Here is a 17034-nt window from a genome sequence, read left to right on the forward strand (position 1 = left end):
CTGACAGTGATGTACAGCTTCAATCTTCACCAAGTGATTTAGTTGCATATCTGATGTTATGCATTGTATAGTTATGTAAATCATTTTGTTGTTACATGTTTATTTTTTTTAATAATAAAGATTCACCAATATTCAATTAATAATAATCGGGAGCTTGAGGGTCTATGTTTTTCATATTGGGTTCTTTGGGAGGCAACCCTTGCAAACACGGAGAGAACATGCAAACTGTGCACAGAAAGGCCCAGAGACCTAGAAGCACTTATTGTATTTTAGATTGCTATTCTTGCACTTTGCCTTCAGCACTAGATTATGCTCTTAGTCACTTGTTTTAGAAAGGAGATGAGCATGTGAGTTCTGGCAAGTAGTAGTATATTGGCTTTTCCTACGTTAAATGCAATTATTGGATAAAAGTGTCTGCTAAATGACTGTAATGTAATCAATAACATTCATATTTGCAATTGAAAATTAAATTTCAGTCACACTGGGATACAAATAATTTTTGGATATCCTTTTCAAGAGCACATTTGCACAATCTCAAATGTTTCTAAATAACCGAGAATATTTGTTATTTGTTGCTGAAACCCTGAAAGACCAAAGCATCTGGTGGAGAGTGAGTTGGAACCAGAGTTGCTATCATCAGTAGAGCCTAACATTAGCTCAGGACAGGTGCAGCCAAACACAATTGTTCCCTTATGCAAGGCACCTAAAATGCTCATGCCCCACATTGTGCTGGTTGGTTAGACAGCCAAGTGGACTAAAAAACATTTGCAAGGTCATTTCTCAGATTGACCTCGCAAAGGGTGAAGTAACTCTACCTGAACGCAACTGTAGTGGGTTTGTTTCTACTGTAATCAATTGGTACAGTACGTCGTCAGTATTTGTCCCAGCGTCTGATGTGGGAGTGAACGATGTGTCCCGATGATCTCCTCCTCCCTCGCTCGGTTCCTCGTTTCCTCTCCTCCCTGATAGGATACTTGCGGGTAGTGATCGAGGGGAGGAGGAGGAACACGTTTTTTGATGCACCGACAGTGAAAGCGTTTGTGTGACCAGTTAGTTTACCAAAAGACGGCATCAACAGGTAATCGATACGTCCTTCTGCTGCCTCGTCTTGTAGGTTACCCTATAAGATTTGACTACAAGGTTTAGGACCTCTCCTAAATAGGCCGACACCTATTTATTTAGACGGCGAAGTGAATGGAGCAGGAAATGACTGTTTTCTGGCATGAGCGAGCATGCGACTACAGGACTGAAAGGGCTAGGCTAGGCATACCTATTTCAAGCAGTTTAGCCATACATACATTTTAGTATTTAGGTTTAGGTTATGGTTAGACATAGGTTTAACCGTTTAGAGTTTTTAAAGCAGAATTCACCAAAACAAGATCCAGCTCAGCCTGTGCTTTTACTTTCGCTTTCGAGATTCGCCAAAAGTTTGCTCAGAAAGAATCATAATACTGTCCTGTCTCATTATGTCATCACGCAAACACGACCTGCCCCTCTACTAGCTAGAATACTTCTATGCATGACCATTCAGATACAGTTCTGTGATGAAAGTTTTATCTTGCATTCATGTAGCCTAACCTTGATTATACAACGGTTAGTTCTGGTTCTTGATTCTGATTGGCTCCGCTTCGCGTCGTGCCTAACAACGCCCCCTAGCTGTTATAAAACAATAACAATTATATTAATACATCCATGGGTTTATTGCTTAATTTGGACACGATAGGCTATAAACAGTGAGGCGATTGGAGAATGTTCTTGTGAAACTGCCATGGAATTTTCAACTCTAACTTACCAAAATAGACTTTGACTGGGCCACTGTCTTTGACTGGGTCACTTAAATTTGGAACTTGCCACAAACATTGCTTTTAATGAAGGTGCTGCTAAAAATCTGATTCTGTTTCTAACTAAATCGGGTATTAATATGTCTGTTCTCCTCAAGGAATTGGGAATGGCCTCCAGGTCGTTTCTCCCAGAGGAGGACCTTACCTGTCCTGTGTGCTGTGACATCTTCACGGACCCTGTCCTCCTGTCCTGTTGCCACAGCTTCTGTAAAGCCTGCCTTGATGAGTGGTGGCGACAGAGAGGGTTTCGGGAATGTCCAGCGTGCAGGAAAACATCTTCATCGGATAACCCTCCTCTTAATTTGGCTCTGAGGAACCTTTGTGAGGCCTTCTTACAGGAGAGAAGTCAGAGGACGTTAGAGGAGTCTGTTTTTTTTTGCAGTCTGCACAGTGAGAAACTCAAGCTCTTTTGTCTTGAGGATAAACAGCCCATCTGTGTGGTGTGTCGGGATTCAAGAGACCATAAGAAGCATGACTGCATTCCCTTAAATGAAGCTGTACAAGATTATAAGGTAGGCAGGGATGACGATTGAAAATGTACCCTGAACTCATTTGAGGAGGGCAACACGATGCAAAGGTGGACACAAGTCTGAATTAAGTGTCATACCCGGAACAAAATACTATTTGGACTAATCATTTCAACTAATTATCTGTGCACGATTGTTAATGTCTGCCAAAATGGAACCAATCGATTGTCCCCACCCTACGCCCCGACCCTCCAGGCAGACTCCAGTAAACGTTAAAGTAATTGAAAAGACTTCAAATAGGCTTAATATTTCGACCCAGATCTGCTGAGTGTTAACAAAATGTGTCTTTGGTGTAAATTAGAATTCTCTCAGGCTGCAGGTCTGAAGTAGATGTAATATTCATTAGATATCCATAGACAGCAGTAGTTTATCTTAGCTCTGTCATTAATTGAACGTGTTTTTGGACATTCTGTGTTGTTAAGCAGTAGTTTATTGTAATAAGCAATCCTAAACCAGCTAGAACCGGTCATGTCGGAGTGGGATGTCTTTTTCTGAAACTTCTTTTTATTTTTATTTTATTATTTATTTCAGGTTCAGCTTAAGACTGCAGTAGACACTTTACAGTGTAAATTGAAGCTGTTCCATGGAATCAAAATCGCATGTAATGCAATCTCAAAACATATCAAGGTATGACTTTTGAATGATAGATGTAACAAATGTTGTGAGGTCTGTGGAAGGAAGCAGGGCTACTTATTGTATTTTTAATCAACTTGCTCCCTTCCTCTCCAGATCCAGGCCCAGAACACAGAGAAGCAGATAACGGATAACTTCAAAAAGCTTTACCAGTTTCTTCGCAGTGAAGAGGCAGCAAGGATAGATGCGTTGAGGAAAGAAGAGATGGAAAAAAGTCAGGGGATGAAGAAAAAGATTGTGGATATTGACAGAGAGATAGCTTCCCTGTCAGAGACGATTAAAGGCCTCTCTGAGAGACTGAAAGAAAAAGACATCTCCTTCTTGCAGGTATATAATGTCTAATGAATAATGTACATATTCAGTATGCATGCTTTGCCCAATGCTATTCAAACTTCGGAAATTACTCTCTTACTCTTCCACAGAACTTCAAGGCTGCCATGGTCAGGTAAGTCAGACCACTCCTGTCACTGTCATTTTGTTCACGGTGGTTTATGCAACCAACCCCCCAGTAACTCCACAATGTTCCTCCAGAGCCTCAGCCAAGACCACCCAGCCAGACCCAGAGAGGGTTTTAGGGGGACTGATAGACGAGGCCAAACACCTGGGAAACATGACATTCCGAGTCTGGGAGAAGATGCACAGCATTGTCACGTACAGTGAGTATTTGGCTTAAAGGAAACTACAGTGATTTGATGATTCAGATTTGTGGTTGAAGTCATATTTATCTACTGTAGTGTTATCAGAATGAGACTGGACTCTGAGGCAAATGTTACGTTTAACACTAAAACATTGTCAATAACAATAAAACATTACAAATGATGATGGAGTGATGAACTATGATTAGATAGATACTTTATTGATCCCCTCAGGGGAAATGTGTTTTTTCAGTAGTGGAATTACAGCAAGGATGGAAAAAAGACACTAGTACGTGTAGTAGCATAAAAAAGAGGAAGCACAGGGACTATATACATTCATATGTACAGCATGTGTACAGTATAGAATACAAAATTAAAAAATGTACATCCAGTCTGTATAAATATACTGTTTATGTCTAGGAGCAGGCTGTATAGATTTATCTAGTAATACACATATATACATACACACTTTGACTAAGAGCTTAATGCTGAAAAATATAGACCTCGTAACAATATACTGCATTTCTCAAGATACTGCATGCTGGGAAAATTAAATCAAATCAGTGAATGAGCACGGCAATGACATGTTATTGAAGACTCCAGTTTTATAACTTTCTTTGTTCAGCTCCTGTCATCTTGGACCCCAATACTGCAGAGAACCATCTATATCCATCAGGAGATTTGACAAGTGTGAGATCTGGTAAAGAACAACGGCTTCCTGACAACCCAGAGAGGGTTAACTTACAAACGTCGGGGGTGCTTGGCTCTGTGGGCTTTAACTCAGGCATTCACTGCTGGGATGTAGAGGTTGGGGACAGCGGATATTGGAAAGTAGGTGTGATTACAGAGTTGGTCAATAAGCCTTATGTTTGGGATAACTTCCTGGTTATGATGTTTACCTGTGGTATCTATGTAGAGGATTCTAGGAGAAATAATTACCCTCGCATCAGTGTGAGTCCAAAACCTCAGAGGATCAGAGTGCACCTGGACTGGGACAAAGGAAAGCTGTCATTCTTTGACCTTGATTATAACACACATCTACACACAATTACACACATGTTCATTGGCAAAGTCTTCCCAATATTTCACTCATATGATGGACTAAAGATCTTACCAATGAAAACCTTTGTGACTGTGAGAAGGCCCAGCAGGGGAGGAGCCCGTAAAGAGTGATTAACCACTGAATCATATTCAAGGACTGTACTACAGTATACCCGTGTTCTGTCCTTGGCTCGCAGACATGCACTCTATTACAGGAGCTTGCTAGATACATTTTAGATACAGTAAGGTTATACAGTAAGGTTAATCATCACAAGACTTAAGTTGATCATATACTGTACATTTGCAGGTGCATGTCTCAAATGAACAGAGTTGAAATGATTTTGAGAGTTTCAGATAGTCAGAGAGGTGAGCTGCTTCTTGATTGACAGATATACAGTACACTGTTTTGTTATGTTTTTATTTTTCTTTCACTTTACAACAATATGAATAAGTAAGCTGGGCATACACTCTTGGCTGGCCCATTGTTTTTTTTGAACTCAAGTAGTTATCATTAACTAGTTATTTGAGTAGTACTTTTTAGTTGTAAATTTTGTCTTCTATCTCATCTTGAAAATATTTAATGGATTTATTAATATGGGTTTATGGTCAACGTATATTAAACTGTTCAAGAGGCTGAAATAGATTTTCTCACATCCATCCAGTTTTTATATCTGCATGACAGTATCTTCATATGTATTCTGATGCGTGTACATGAGCAGCACATTTAGAAGAGAATCCTTTGAATTTCATGTTGATGATCATGATGTAGTTGCATAACAATAAAAAGCTGGTCACCTTTGTAGTTTTTATTGTCAACGTTTCGGTCTACATGACCTTTCTCAAGACATTGAACCACCTTTGTGACTGAACCATAATAAGTAGGATGGGTGCAGGTACTCAATTGGACAAACATTTCTCAGCTCTGCCCAAAGGGGCGTGTCCCCCACCATTACCTGGGTTCAAGTATACACACTGTGAAATCCTTTGTTATTAATAAGACATTTTAAAAAAAATAATAAAAATACTCATAAATACCCCACCCAAACCCATGACATAAAAACCATGTCCCAATATATACATTTAAACAATAGACCATGTGAAAATAGGCTATGTTTAGGAATGCTCAGTGAACAAAACAATAAGATAAAGAGAAAACGAGGAGGACAATGTTCGATTTTGCTTTCTAGAGAATATATCTATTGGGAACATAATATTTCACTTTTACTATTATGGATACAAATTTGAAAAACATACATATCAAGAGGACATTCTTAAGGCATAAGTCTTAGTGTTCTTGAAAACTTAAAGAAATTGACTTTGGCATCAAGTTTGTTATCCGTGTGATGTGGAACAAATGATAGGCCTTTATTAAGGTTAGACAGGTGGTTAGGGCTCAGTATCTTACTTGATAGGTTTATTACATTCCCCGCCTCTGTTGTTGTCTCGTGATCATGATGTAGGCAAAATTACTAAAACCAGCTGTTTTGTATGAAAAACCTCCAAAATCAGCAACATGTTATTAATTCTTCCAGCAAACACACTAACAATGTGCTTGCTTGTTTGTGTTTTAACATTTTGTTTTTGAATGAATATGAATGTATCACTGTTCCTGTAGTAAAAATAGAGGATTGGACATTAATGATAAGTGTCCATCATCATTGGACACACAAAAGATAATCCTCCAGCCATATTGACTGAGAGATGGAGCTAATTAACTTATTAAGAACAGGGGAGTTCAAATTGGTATTACCCACACTTTCACGCCCCACCCCCCTCCAGAGTTGAATTGGAATACCCCTATAGAAATAGGGACATTTGGACAGGCAGTGGGGGTTGCCAGATGGTTTCCCGGCCAGCGATCAACTCCCTCCAGGCCCACCGATATTCAGACAAAGGGCCCAGGCCCCCTCTGTGCTTCTCTATTGAAGCCAGTCACCAACAGAGGGATGTGCCTAGTGGGCCCCTGTGGGACTCCCTCCCCAATTACACTGTTTACTGAGGAACTGCAGTAGAACAGTGTCTGCAGACTGTGCTGGTCTGCAGGGCCCTGGGAAAGATAATAAAAATATGACATGCGTGCCTGAATGATCATCCCAATATTGAGATTTATTGTCTCTTGCTACTGTATCATTGTTGGTGCAGAATGTAGGCATAGCCCTATCTTGTGTAGAATTATGTAGACTGTTCAGTAGTTTCTGTATTACACTATACATAATGAATGGATTTCTGAATCAAGTCATCATATAAATGCATAACTGCAGCTTTGTGAGCAGTTTACCTTTTTTGTGTGTTGGCTGTAAGCCGACACACCATGAAGAGGGAATCCTCGCTCCCTTCCTCTTTCCGTCGTGTTGTTGACCTGCAGTTCTATGTTGCTACCACAAGAGGCAGTGGTCCCAGAACATCAAAACCAAAAGACTCCACAGAATTCCCAGGTCAGCGGAGGCCGAGTGGATAGTGTGCTGCCTATCACCGGAAGGTGGTGAGTTCAATCCTTGGTCTTGACATACCAAGGTACCATGATATATTTTGTCACTGGATGTTCTAGAAGTTATGTAACGAGCGTGGGTAATATTTGTTAATTATAGACCCTTTTACAGCCTAGTCAGCACAAGTAGCCTATGCGCGCGCATTCTTGAAACAGTAGCAGAGGAAGACAGACGAAATCGGCATTATTAAGCGTACGGACTGGACTGAGGAAATCAACAGAAATGCCTGCGTTTGCAGTGCCCATTTTATATCAGGTAAGTTATTTTGACTACCTGGTTTCACTGGAATGTCTGGTTGAAATGTAGCCCTTCTCAGTCCCGTTGGCGCATTCCGCTCGCTCATGCCAGACAACAGTCATTTGCTGGTCCATTCACTTTTCCGTCAAAATAAATCGGTGTCGGCCTAGTTAGGAGAGGCGCTCATATTTAGCCTACAAGTGTCAGATAAACATGAAACTTCACTTACCTAAGCAAAAGGGTCTATTTTAACAAATGCTGGGTTGAAGAAGAAGACTACCTCGGAAAAATAATTTCACTCGGACAGAACGCGTCTAAATAAGTTATTTATTGGTAGCGCCGAGGCTTCAAAACCCAGCATTTGTTAAAATAGAGCGTGGGTCATATTTGTTCATTATAGACCCAGCTATGTTTGCGCGGGCATTCTTGAAATAGAAGCAGGTGGAGAAAGGAGGAGATGACGACAGCCTTCACGTGGCCTCCTTCGTGAGTAGCAAGAAATGGTGCAAGACCAGCTTGCGAAACTAATGTCGCCAACCAGTCATCACCCAGCTGGCAGGCCGAGGTGCAAGAGGCCGGAGGGACATCGAACGTCCACGTCAGGACGGGCGGCCATCCCGACCATCGAGCACCAGGTCCTGTCAGTGCTCCAGCTTAATGTAGAGGGCCTCACCACCGCAAAACTGGAAGTCATCCACCACCTCGCCGACTCCCACAGAGTAGCAGCCGTCCTCCTCCAGGAGACACACTGTGACAGTGACAACATCCTCAAACTGCCCGGATTCCAGCGTGCCGGATCCATCCACAGCAAACAACATGGACTTGCGACCTTTGTCAGGGATGACCTTAGCTGGACAGCCACTGGCCAATCCCCACCAGGCTCGAGTATCGAATGGCTGTCCACTAAAGTGCAAATCACATCGGTTGTCAATGTCTACAAGCCCCCACCATCAACGCTGACCATGGCATCTCTCCCGCTAGCACCTGCACCCGCCATCTATGCAGGGGACTTCAACTGCCAAAACACAGACTGGGGTTACAGCCACACAACACCAAACGGAGAGACACTAAGCCAATGGGCCTCCAGCGCCAATGCGTTGCTGTTGTTTGATCCAAAAGAACCTCCCAGCTTCTTTTCCGCACGCTGGAATACCCACACCAACCCGGACCTGGCCTTCGCTGTGTGCCACACGGCCCAAAAGCCGGAGAGACGCGTCCTGGAAAGGTTCCCCCGCTCACACCACCGACCGTCCATCATAAAGGTCCCATCCCTGGTGCAGCCAGTAGCAGGGAAACCCGTCAGGAGATGGAACTTTCGAAAGGCAAACTGGCAGTCATTCACTGAGGAGACAGAAAGAAAATCAGTCTGCCTCCCAGACCCAGACAATGCCGACGTGGACGTCGGGTATGCAGCGTACTGCAAAGTACTCCTTGGGGCAGCAAGGAAAACCATCCCCCGTGGCTTTAATGCAAAGTACATCCCGGGCTGGGATGAAGAGTGCAGCCACCTCCTGCATTTCCACCAGCAGGCAAGCTCCAGGGAAGAAGTGGATGAGTCCGCAACGGCACTCCTGCAGAAGCTGGACACCACCCGAAGGTCAAGGTGGACCGAAGTTGTGGAGTCAATCGACTTCACCCACTCTAGCCGCAAGGCATGGCGGACTATCAACCAGCTCACAGGCAGAACACCATCGGCCCCCAGGTGCCCAGTAACGGCAAACTCCATCGCCTCACAGCTCCTCAAGAACGGCTGCTTCCCGGGTGCAGATAAAAACTTTGCCCGCACAACATGACACGAGGTGTCCTCCTTATGTAGGGCGGCCAGTGTGGATGCTAACCTGTCAGGAGACTTCACAACAACTGAGCTCCAGACAGCCATGAGCAAAATCAAACAAGGGAAGGCACCAGGGCCTGATTACATCCACCCTGAGTTTGCAATCCACCAGAGCGCAAGAACATCTGCATGGCTCTGTTCGTTCTACTCAGCATGCTTTCGGAGGTCCAAGCTCCCGAAGATCTGGCGCCGTGCTGCTGTCATAGCCCTTCCAAAGCCAAACAAACCTGCTGAAGACCCTAAGTCCTACAGACCAATATCACTGCTCTGCGTCCCATTCAAGATCTTGGAGAGGATGATCCATAGCCGCATCGAGCCAGTAGTGGACCCACAACTTCCACGGGAACAAGCCGGTTTCCGCCGCGGACGGTCAACGGTCGACCAGGTGACACTGCTCACTCAAGACATTGAGGACAGCTTCCAGCAAAAACAGAAGGCTGGAGTTGTGTTGCTTGACCTTACAGCTGCCTACGACACCGTCTGGCACCGTGGACTCCACCTAAAGCTGCTAAAGACCATCCCCGACCGGCACATGGTGAAGTTCATCATGGAGATGCTGACGAACCGCAGCTTCACCTTAAAGACCAGTGATGGACAATGCAGCAGGCTCAGGAGGCTGAGGAATGGCGTCCCGCAGGGGTCTGTCCTCGCACCAATGCTGTTCAACATTTATATCCACGACCTACCGGAAACAACATCCCGGAAATATGGCTACGCTGATGACCTGGCCATCATGATGCGACGACCAACATGGGAGGCGATGGAAGTCGGCCTAAACCACGACATGGACACCCTAGCAGCCTATCTGCGCATGTGGCGCCTCCAGCTCAGCATTGGCAAGACAGTGTCAGCAGCTTACCACCTCAACAACAGCGAGGCAAGAAGGGAACTGGAAGTTTTTGTAAACAACAAGCGCCTGGAGTGCCAGCAAGCCCCGCGGTACCTCGGTGTACGCCTGGATAGGACACTCTCCTTCAAACAACACCTTGAAGAGGTGACGGCCAAAGTGTCATCAAGGGTCTCACTAATCCGACGTCTCGCTGGAACTAGCTGGGGTGCAACCGCCAAGGTGCTTAGAATCTCCACCCAAGCCCTGGTCTTCTCTGCAGCTGAATACTGTGCCCCAGCCTGGTGCAGAAGCCCTCATGCCAGGAAGGTCGACATTGCGATAAATAACGCTCTGCGGACCATAACTGGCTGCCTGAAGCCCACTCCTGTGTGCCACCTGCCAGTACTAGCAGGAATTGCCCCGGCCGGCCTCCGACGAGAGGCTGCTACCCTCGCCCTAGCAAGGAAAGCCCAAAGACACGACTGGCATATCTTGCACAACACCACCACAATGCCACTGCCCCCCCATAGACTCAAGTCCCGCCACCCGTACAACAAGGCGGCACAAGATCTGCTCAGGTCCATCCCTGAGGACCAGTCTACAGAGGCATGGCTGGCGGCAGCCTGGAAGCAGGAGTGGGAGTCGGCCGGGCCTACACGCATCCACCGTTACATCCAGGACCCGGGAGGCGGTATTCAAGGAGAGGAACTGCCGCGCCGGAAATGGACCCTGCTGAACCGCCTGCGAACTGGGGTCGGACGCTACAGAGCAACAATGAGGAAGTGGGGCCTGGCAGACGGAGCAACGTGTGAGTGTGGGGAGCCGGAGCAGACAGCTGAGCACATAATCACCGCCTGTCCCCTGTATAAACCACCCTCGGAGGCTGGCCTCTTCGATGTGGGACCTGAGACGAGGGCGTGGCTATACGCTACTGAGCTGGACATCTGATGATGACACACGAAAGAAGAAGGTGGAGAAAGACGAGTTCAGAGCGAGACGTATTTTAGTGCAAAGACTAGTATTTTATATATCATCAATATGTCTGGCTGTTGCGTCTACGGGGATGTGATGCACCAGTCGCTCTACGCCTATGTGGTTTATTTTCAGTGATTACACTGACTGTTGACTGGCACAGCTTTAGGTGGTGATGGAGGAATGAGCTTAATGTATTGATGCTTTTTTGTGCGTGGCTCTAAGCCAGAGCACCTAGTATAGCGTTCATCCGGTTATCACTCCCTCCCTCCCTCCGTTACTGCGGACAATGTTGGCCTGCATTTCTCTGTTGGCACCACAAGAGGCAGTAGTCCCAGCACACCAAAATCAAGAAGGACACCAAAATCAACCCGCCGATCTCCACTGCACAAGTAGAGTAGTGGTGAGAGCATTGGACTCCCACCCTGGAGACTGGGGTTGAAGACCCGGTGGGGATGACTTTATGGGACTATACCCCAAACCTCCACATGTTCATCCTTTCCCTCCAACCTTTACCCCTTGCCTTATAGATCAGACCCTGTCCAAACCCCAACCCACACTAGGGACTGAAAGAAGGACACCAAAACCCACCCGCTGATCTCCACTGCACAAGTAGAGTAGTGGTGAGAGCATTGGACTCCCACCCAGGAGACCGGGGTTCCTGGTGGGGATGACTTTGTTATCATCAGTGTAACTGCTTTAGCCACTGACCGCTACCATTTATGTTATGGAAGCTGCTGCTAGCTGTTGTGAGCCCATGAGCCAACTGGCTATCCCGCTCTTATTGTGCTGGATTAGCATTGGAAGCATTGGAACTGATGTGTTCAGGTGACAAGACCCATCTTTATCAGACATTACCGTCCTACCAGTCCCGCACCGAAACAAGCCAGCCAACACACATAAGCCAGGCTGGACCTGGCCTGGTTGTATGAGACACGCTCCTCTATTCCTTAATGCATTCACATCCCATTGTGTGCTGCGTGACGGCTGGCCATCAGAATCACAGCAGGGTGTGGCTGCATTATCAGCCCATCTTCTGCGAGTGCTGCCTACCTGCTGTTTAATAACTAACACTTACTGGACAGCCTCTGCATGGGCGGCATAATGCCACGTCCCTTTTAGTTTTTAATCTTTTACTACCATGCCTAACTTATTATTTATGCGTTGTAGAAGTTGGTGTAGTTTAAGACACAGTAGTTTATATTCATCATTTCATCAGTAATTTCCCTACCGGCTCTCTTTGCATGCCAAACCTATCAGATGGAGCTTCTAATGACTGGTCATTCAGAGCCTGGTGGCCACATTGTGCCAATGACAACCGAGCATATCACAACAATGAGACTTGATTTGATTTCAGTTTTGATTGGCCCAGTCACACAGTGAGGGAGTGAGCTCACACAAAAGGCTAGGGTGAGATAATGACAGAGGGAAATAAAAGATGTTTCAAGCCAAGTTCTTATCATTTTCCCAGTGAAAATATCTGCTTTACTGAGAGAGAGAGAGAGAGAGAGAGAGAGAGAGAGAGAGAGAGAGAGAAAGAGAGCTATGTAATGACAAACCACACTTGAAATTATGCCTATGAATAATTACTTTATTTCTGATACTAAAAAAACACTTGTGTCATGTGTACAGCACAGGTAATTAAATAAATATAGTGTACTAAGTGGTAGGTGGCAGACAACCACATTATTTTCATTCGAGTGATCTGCTTCAAAATTAAGAATTTTACATGTGAGATATTTTCATATCTGTCTAGTGTGGCATTCAGTGGTGTGGGGTGATTTTGACCACTGTCAAAATGCATTGACGTTGACAACACATTCTTTAGACTTCCCATGTCCTCTGTTTGAAACACTTGTGAGAGCAATGCTGTGTGCTGAGCCTAAGGGTTTTGGATAGCAATCCATCATAGTACACAAAGTATACTGTACATCCAGTGGATTGATTGACATCATTGTAGCACTTGACACATACAATAACAATACCTCAAGTTGACTGCAGTTATGAAACTGCCTAAGAGGAAGGAAGAAACATTTACTAATGCAGCTGCCATCCATTAAACATAATGGGCGACAAAAGCTTACGGTCTGCTTTACACAGTCCTGGGAATGATATAGCGATTTCAATAATAAATGACCAGTTCACTATAAATGATCCATCACTGTCATTTTTCCTACAGTTGTATGTGAGCCAACTTGATTACCATAAAATGCCTCTTGTTACATGGTGGTAATAGATCATATGTCGTCTCGCCACTTTTAACATTATGGAGTGACTGTACGTGATGTGCTACCCTGTTATCTCCAGTGATCATGGAATGCTTTAGCTGTTCTAGTCCCTATTAGATCAGCATGGGTTCAAATCTCTGTGGCGATAATGTCTTCGTAGTGTAACACTGAGCTGTGAATGTCCAGGTCGAGATCCGTCCGACTGTCCAGCTCGGCTGTGAGCTCCTGCAGGATCCTCTCCAGGTCCTGGTTCTTCTTGTGCATCTGCAGATAGTTGATCTGGAGCTGCTTCTGGTATTTAATGACTCTGTCCTTCTCCCTGTCCCACGTCTGTCTCTCCTGCTCAAAGCTGTTGGCCAGCCTCTTCTGAGTCTCTCTCTCCTCCCTGAGCTCCCCTCTTAGCTTCTCCACCTCTCTCTGGAGGGATTGTGTGGTCACGTTGCAACCATTCTCCTCACACTGGCCTGAGGCCCCACTCTGGCTTAACTGCTCTAAAGCTTGGGCCCGAGCCAGAGCCTGGGCCTCGAGTTTCATGGTCTGCTGATGCCTCTGCTCTTTTGCCAGGGCCAGATCATGCTTCATCCCCTGAATGTCTGTCTCCAGCTTGCCCACATTCTCTCTCAGCAGGTCAGCCTCATTCTTCTTGCGCTGGAGCTCATTTTGGCACACCTGAGGACGGAATATTCAGTTACTGTCAAACATTACATCTTTGCTCCCTGACATGGAGACCTCAGTTCTAAAAAGACCCCCTATTTGTCTCCTGTCTGCTGACCAACATACAACTTGTACAGTACCTCGACTTCCGCCGTGCGAGTGTGGATCTTTTCCTCGTACTCTTTTTTCTGCCGTTCCAGAGCTTCGATATTGCCCCTGGTCTCCTTCAGCGAGGCCTTGAGGCTGACGATCTCATTTAGCTTGTGGGCCACGTCAGCCTGGGAGTCTCTCAACTGCTGCTTCAGCAGGGAGATCTCTCCTGTCTTCTGACAGACCTGCGCACGGGTGGAGAGAATAAATTAAAGTTGGTGCTGTCGAAGCATATTAGAACAGGATGTGTCCTAACAAAAGGCCCTCGGCCCTGGGCTAAACGAAGCAAGCACCTCCTCGCTGCACCGACTCACCTCCCACTGAGTCTCCTCCAAGGCGGGAGATAGCTGCTCCATTTGGTACGACCTTAGCTTGACCTCCACCAGGTCCTTCTCTCGGGCCAGCTGGGCCAGCTCGTCCTGCAGCCTCTGTTTCTCCGTCCGCAGCTGGCCGACCTGCAGCTGCAGTGCCTGCTGGGTCCTGGCCACCCTCTCGGACGCCTGCCGGAGCTTGGTGGAGCACCTCTGCTTCAGACCCTCCATCTCCTCCATGCAGTACCTCTGCCTGTCCTCGAACAGCTGACAGGTGCCTTCCTCCTTCTCCTCGAAGCTCACCTGCAGCTCCTGCAGCTCCGTCTCCCTCTGCAGCAGACGGTGTTCCAGGCGCTCGATCAGGGACTCGTCGGGGGTGATGGGGGAGCGAACGCCGCCGCCCGTCTCCTCCAGCAGAGGGCTCGGCGGCCGGTCGGGAGAGGACGTGGAGGCGGCGTCCCCGTTGGCTTTGGCTGCCGCTCCCCCGTTGGTTAAGGAGACCCTGATACCGGTGCTGATGACGTTCCCGTTGGTCCACGGAGGGAAGTTGGGCAGTAGGGCGTGGGTCATGCCGGGGCCCAGGGGGAGCGCGCAGGCGCTCAGGCTGCCGTTGGTGCTGTGCGTGGGCAGGCTTGACATGGAGTTCCTCCCAGAGTCGGAGAGGGTTCCCGAGAAGGTGTCCCGCTTGTGTCCCTGGGGATCCCCGGTGGTCCTCTCCAACGGGCTGAGGAGGACACGGTCCAGGCTGTCATCGGCGTCGAATGACGACACGCTCCTGGGGATGACCGGCTTGAAGGCTGTGGGCCGGATCAGGGCCTTCTCAGTACTCTGGGGGAGCAAGTGATAAAGAAGCTCTAGTCAGTCTAAGAATGTGGTCTTTCCTTTTGAGGAAATAATGCAGTAAAAACCATCAATGGATTTCCTGGGCATAAGGGGGGAAAAAACCACCCAGACACCCAGAACATTTATACTCCTGCTGTTGGCTCTTATGCAAGGGACTAATAATATAGCAGGTCCCAGCATAATTCACGAGACAGTCGTAAGGGAGGAAAAAACTCAACGTGACGTTTTACACCCCTTGTGCCATCTGTGTTATCTGGCAGCATCACCAGCTTTATCCCTCCTCTTCTGCCCCCCTCCCTCCCCCGGCCCTCACATCCACCCCCTTATCCTGTCTGGCGGAAGATGAATAGCCCTACTCTGTGATATTAATAACGTGTGGTGCTGCTGAAGTGTGAGAGAGGTAAGCTTGTGGACTCAGCATTCCTGCCCAGTGACTTCATGCCTGCTGGAGGAGTTGGGCGCCTTTCTCTCCCGAGACATAAAGGCCTATCGAGGGAGCCGGGCTTGGCATACCCCTGACAATGGATGACATCTCTCTGAAGATCAAGGCATTCTCAAGTCGTTAATCTTGTGGGGAATGGCTGAAAAGACTTGGACGACACAAAGGCTTGGGGTTTCCATACAGGTTATGATTGGCTGCTCGCTACCTCACGTGCTTGTCTTATCCTGAACTTGTTTGGGAAGTTTTCCAACCGCTAACAGGGTGCGCGCTGCATGTCTTTCTAGTAGTCTCTTTTGTAGTCTCTCTTCTGTGCACACACCCCACTTGAGTGGCAGATGGCAAGTGTTCCCTGTGGTACTGACCAACCTTTAGGCTGTCATGAACATGAACTCAGAAACAATCAGTGAAAAACACTGGCTCACCCTGTCCAGTTTCCCCGACATGGGCAGCAGTTTCGGAGGCCCCCTGCCGTCTGGGTCCATGTCCCTGTGTCCCTCCCCAGCATGGTCTTCCTGTGGAGCTGGAGCCCCTCGGTTGAGGCCCGTCCTGGGCTGCTTGTGGCTCACCTTGATGTAGAAGAAGTCCTCACTCCTGCCCGACTGGGAGTGGGACAGAGCTTTAGGGGCGTGGCTGGAGGAGGAGCCCTGGGCGAAGCTGTACTTCAGCAGGCCGTCCACGCTACGGCCTGTCCTCTTGTGGTGGGCCCCTTTCTTGAGTTTAAACTCCGAGGCCTGGCAGTGCTTGCTTTTGAGGCTGTGGCCGGAGATCAGGCTGCTGACACTGCCCATGGTCCTTCAGGCAGAGGGGAGGGAGGGGTGAAGATCCTGGCTGGCTAGAAGCTCCTGAAGAGGGATCTGTACTCATAGCCCCGGGGAGAAACTGTCATTTTCTCCATCTGCAGGGAGGAAAGACACAGTGAGTTTAAACAGGCAGTGTATTTCACTGATCATTTATGAGCGTTTATCCAACTGTTCTAACGGCAGCTCAGGGAGCAGGCCATTATTTAATAATGTTTTTATATAGCTGCAGATTTATGACTTGGTAGTTCTGTTTGACACATATGACAAACAACCATTTGGCTGTCCTAACAGCTTATTACATCACAAGTAGGCCTACTCGACATTTGGCATACAACAAACTGACGACAATACCAAGACCTAGAGTAGGTCTGTTTAATCAACCTCTAGTTTTATCTTTTGTCTTTCATATCTTTTATTCACCTTACAGAGCAGAAGCTGCAGAGGTCGGTAGTATATTGCAGTACGAGGTTTGTTTATTATATATATATATATATATATATATATATATATATATATATATATATATATATATATAATAAACAAACCTCTTACTGCAATATACTACCGA

The 17034-nt window shown here is 46.7% G+C and overlaps 2 protein-coding genes across 3 annotated transcripts; one reads left to right on the forward strand and one right to left on the reverse strand.

The window, feature by feature from the left end:
* The first annotated feature begins 975 nt into the window (after positions 1–975).
* LOC311324988 (E3 ubiquitin-protein ligase TRIM35-like) lies at positions 976–5330 on the forward strand. Of its 2 annotated transcripts, XM_084457612.1 has the most exons (7): positions 976–1078; positions 1940–2353; positions 2900–2995; positions 3098–3328; positions 3424–3446; positions 3533–3657; positions 4262–5330. In XM_084457612.1, exons 2-7 carry the CDS (start codon positions 1949–1951, stop codon positions 4807–4809), a joined length of 1428 nt encoding a protein of 475 aa, XP_084313738.1. In that variant the 5' UTR covers positions 976–1078; positions 1940–1948; the 3' UTR covers positions 4810–5330. The 2 variants fall into 2 exon arrangements, with proteins under 2 accessions (XP_084313738.1, XP_084313739.1); XM_084457613.1 differs by lacking the exon at positions 4262–5330 and having other exon boundaries at positions 3533–3861.
* Positions 5331–13395: 8065 nt separating this feature from the next.
* Positions 13396–16454, reverse strand: lzts1 (leucine zipper, putative tumor suppressor 1; the record flags this gene model as incomplete). The annotated part of the gene is made up of 4 exons (XM_084457629.1): positions 13396–13935; positions 14061–14255; positions 14385–15209; positions 16089–16454. The coding sequence occupies 4 exons, from the start codon at positions 16452–16454 to the stop codon at positions 13396–13398; spliced, it is 1926 nt and encodes a 641-aa protein (XP_084313755.1).
* Positions 16455–17034: the final 580 nt, after the last annotated feature.

This window comes from Borostomias antarcticus, assembly GCF_949987555.1.
Source record: "Borostomias antarcticus genome assembly, chromosome: 23".
Classification (NCBI taxonomy): domain Eukaryota; kingdom Metazoa; phylum Chordata; class Actinopteri; order Stomiiformes; family Stomiidae; genus Borostomias; species Borostomias antarcticus.

Coding starts and splice junctions, on each gene's coding strand:
- LOC311324988 (XM_084457612.1), top strand. CDS start 1,949: ATGGCCTCCAGGTCGTTTCTCCCAGAGGAGGACCTTACCTGTCCTGTG. Junction 2,996..3,097: donor CAATCTCAAAACATATCAAG/GTATGACTTTTG, acceptor CTTCCTCTCCAG/ATCCAGGCCCAGAACACAGA. Junction 3,329..3,423: donor AAGACATCTCCTTCTTGCAG/GTATATAATGTC, acceptor ACTCTTCCACAG/AACTTCAAGGCTGCCATGGT.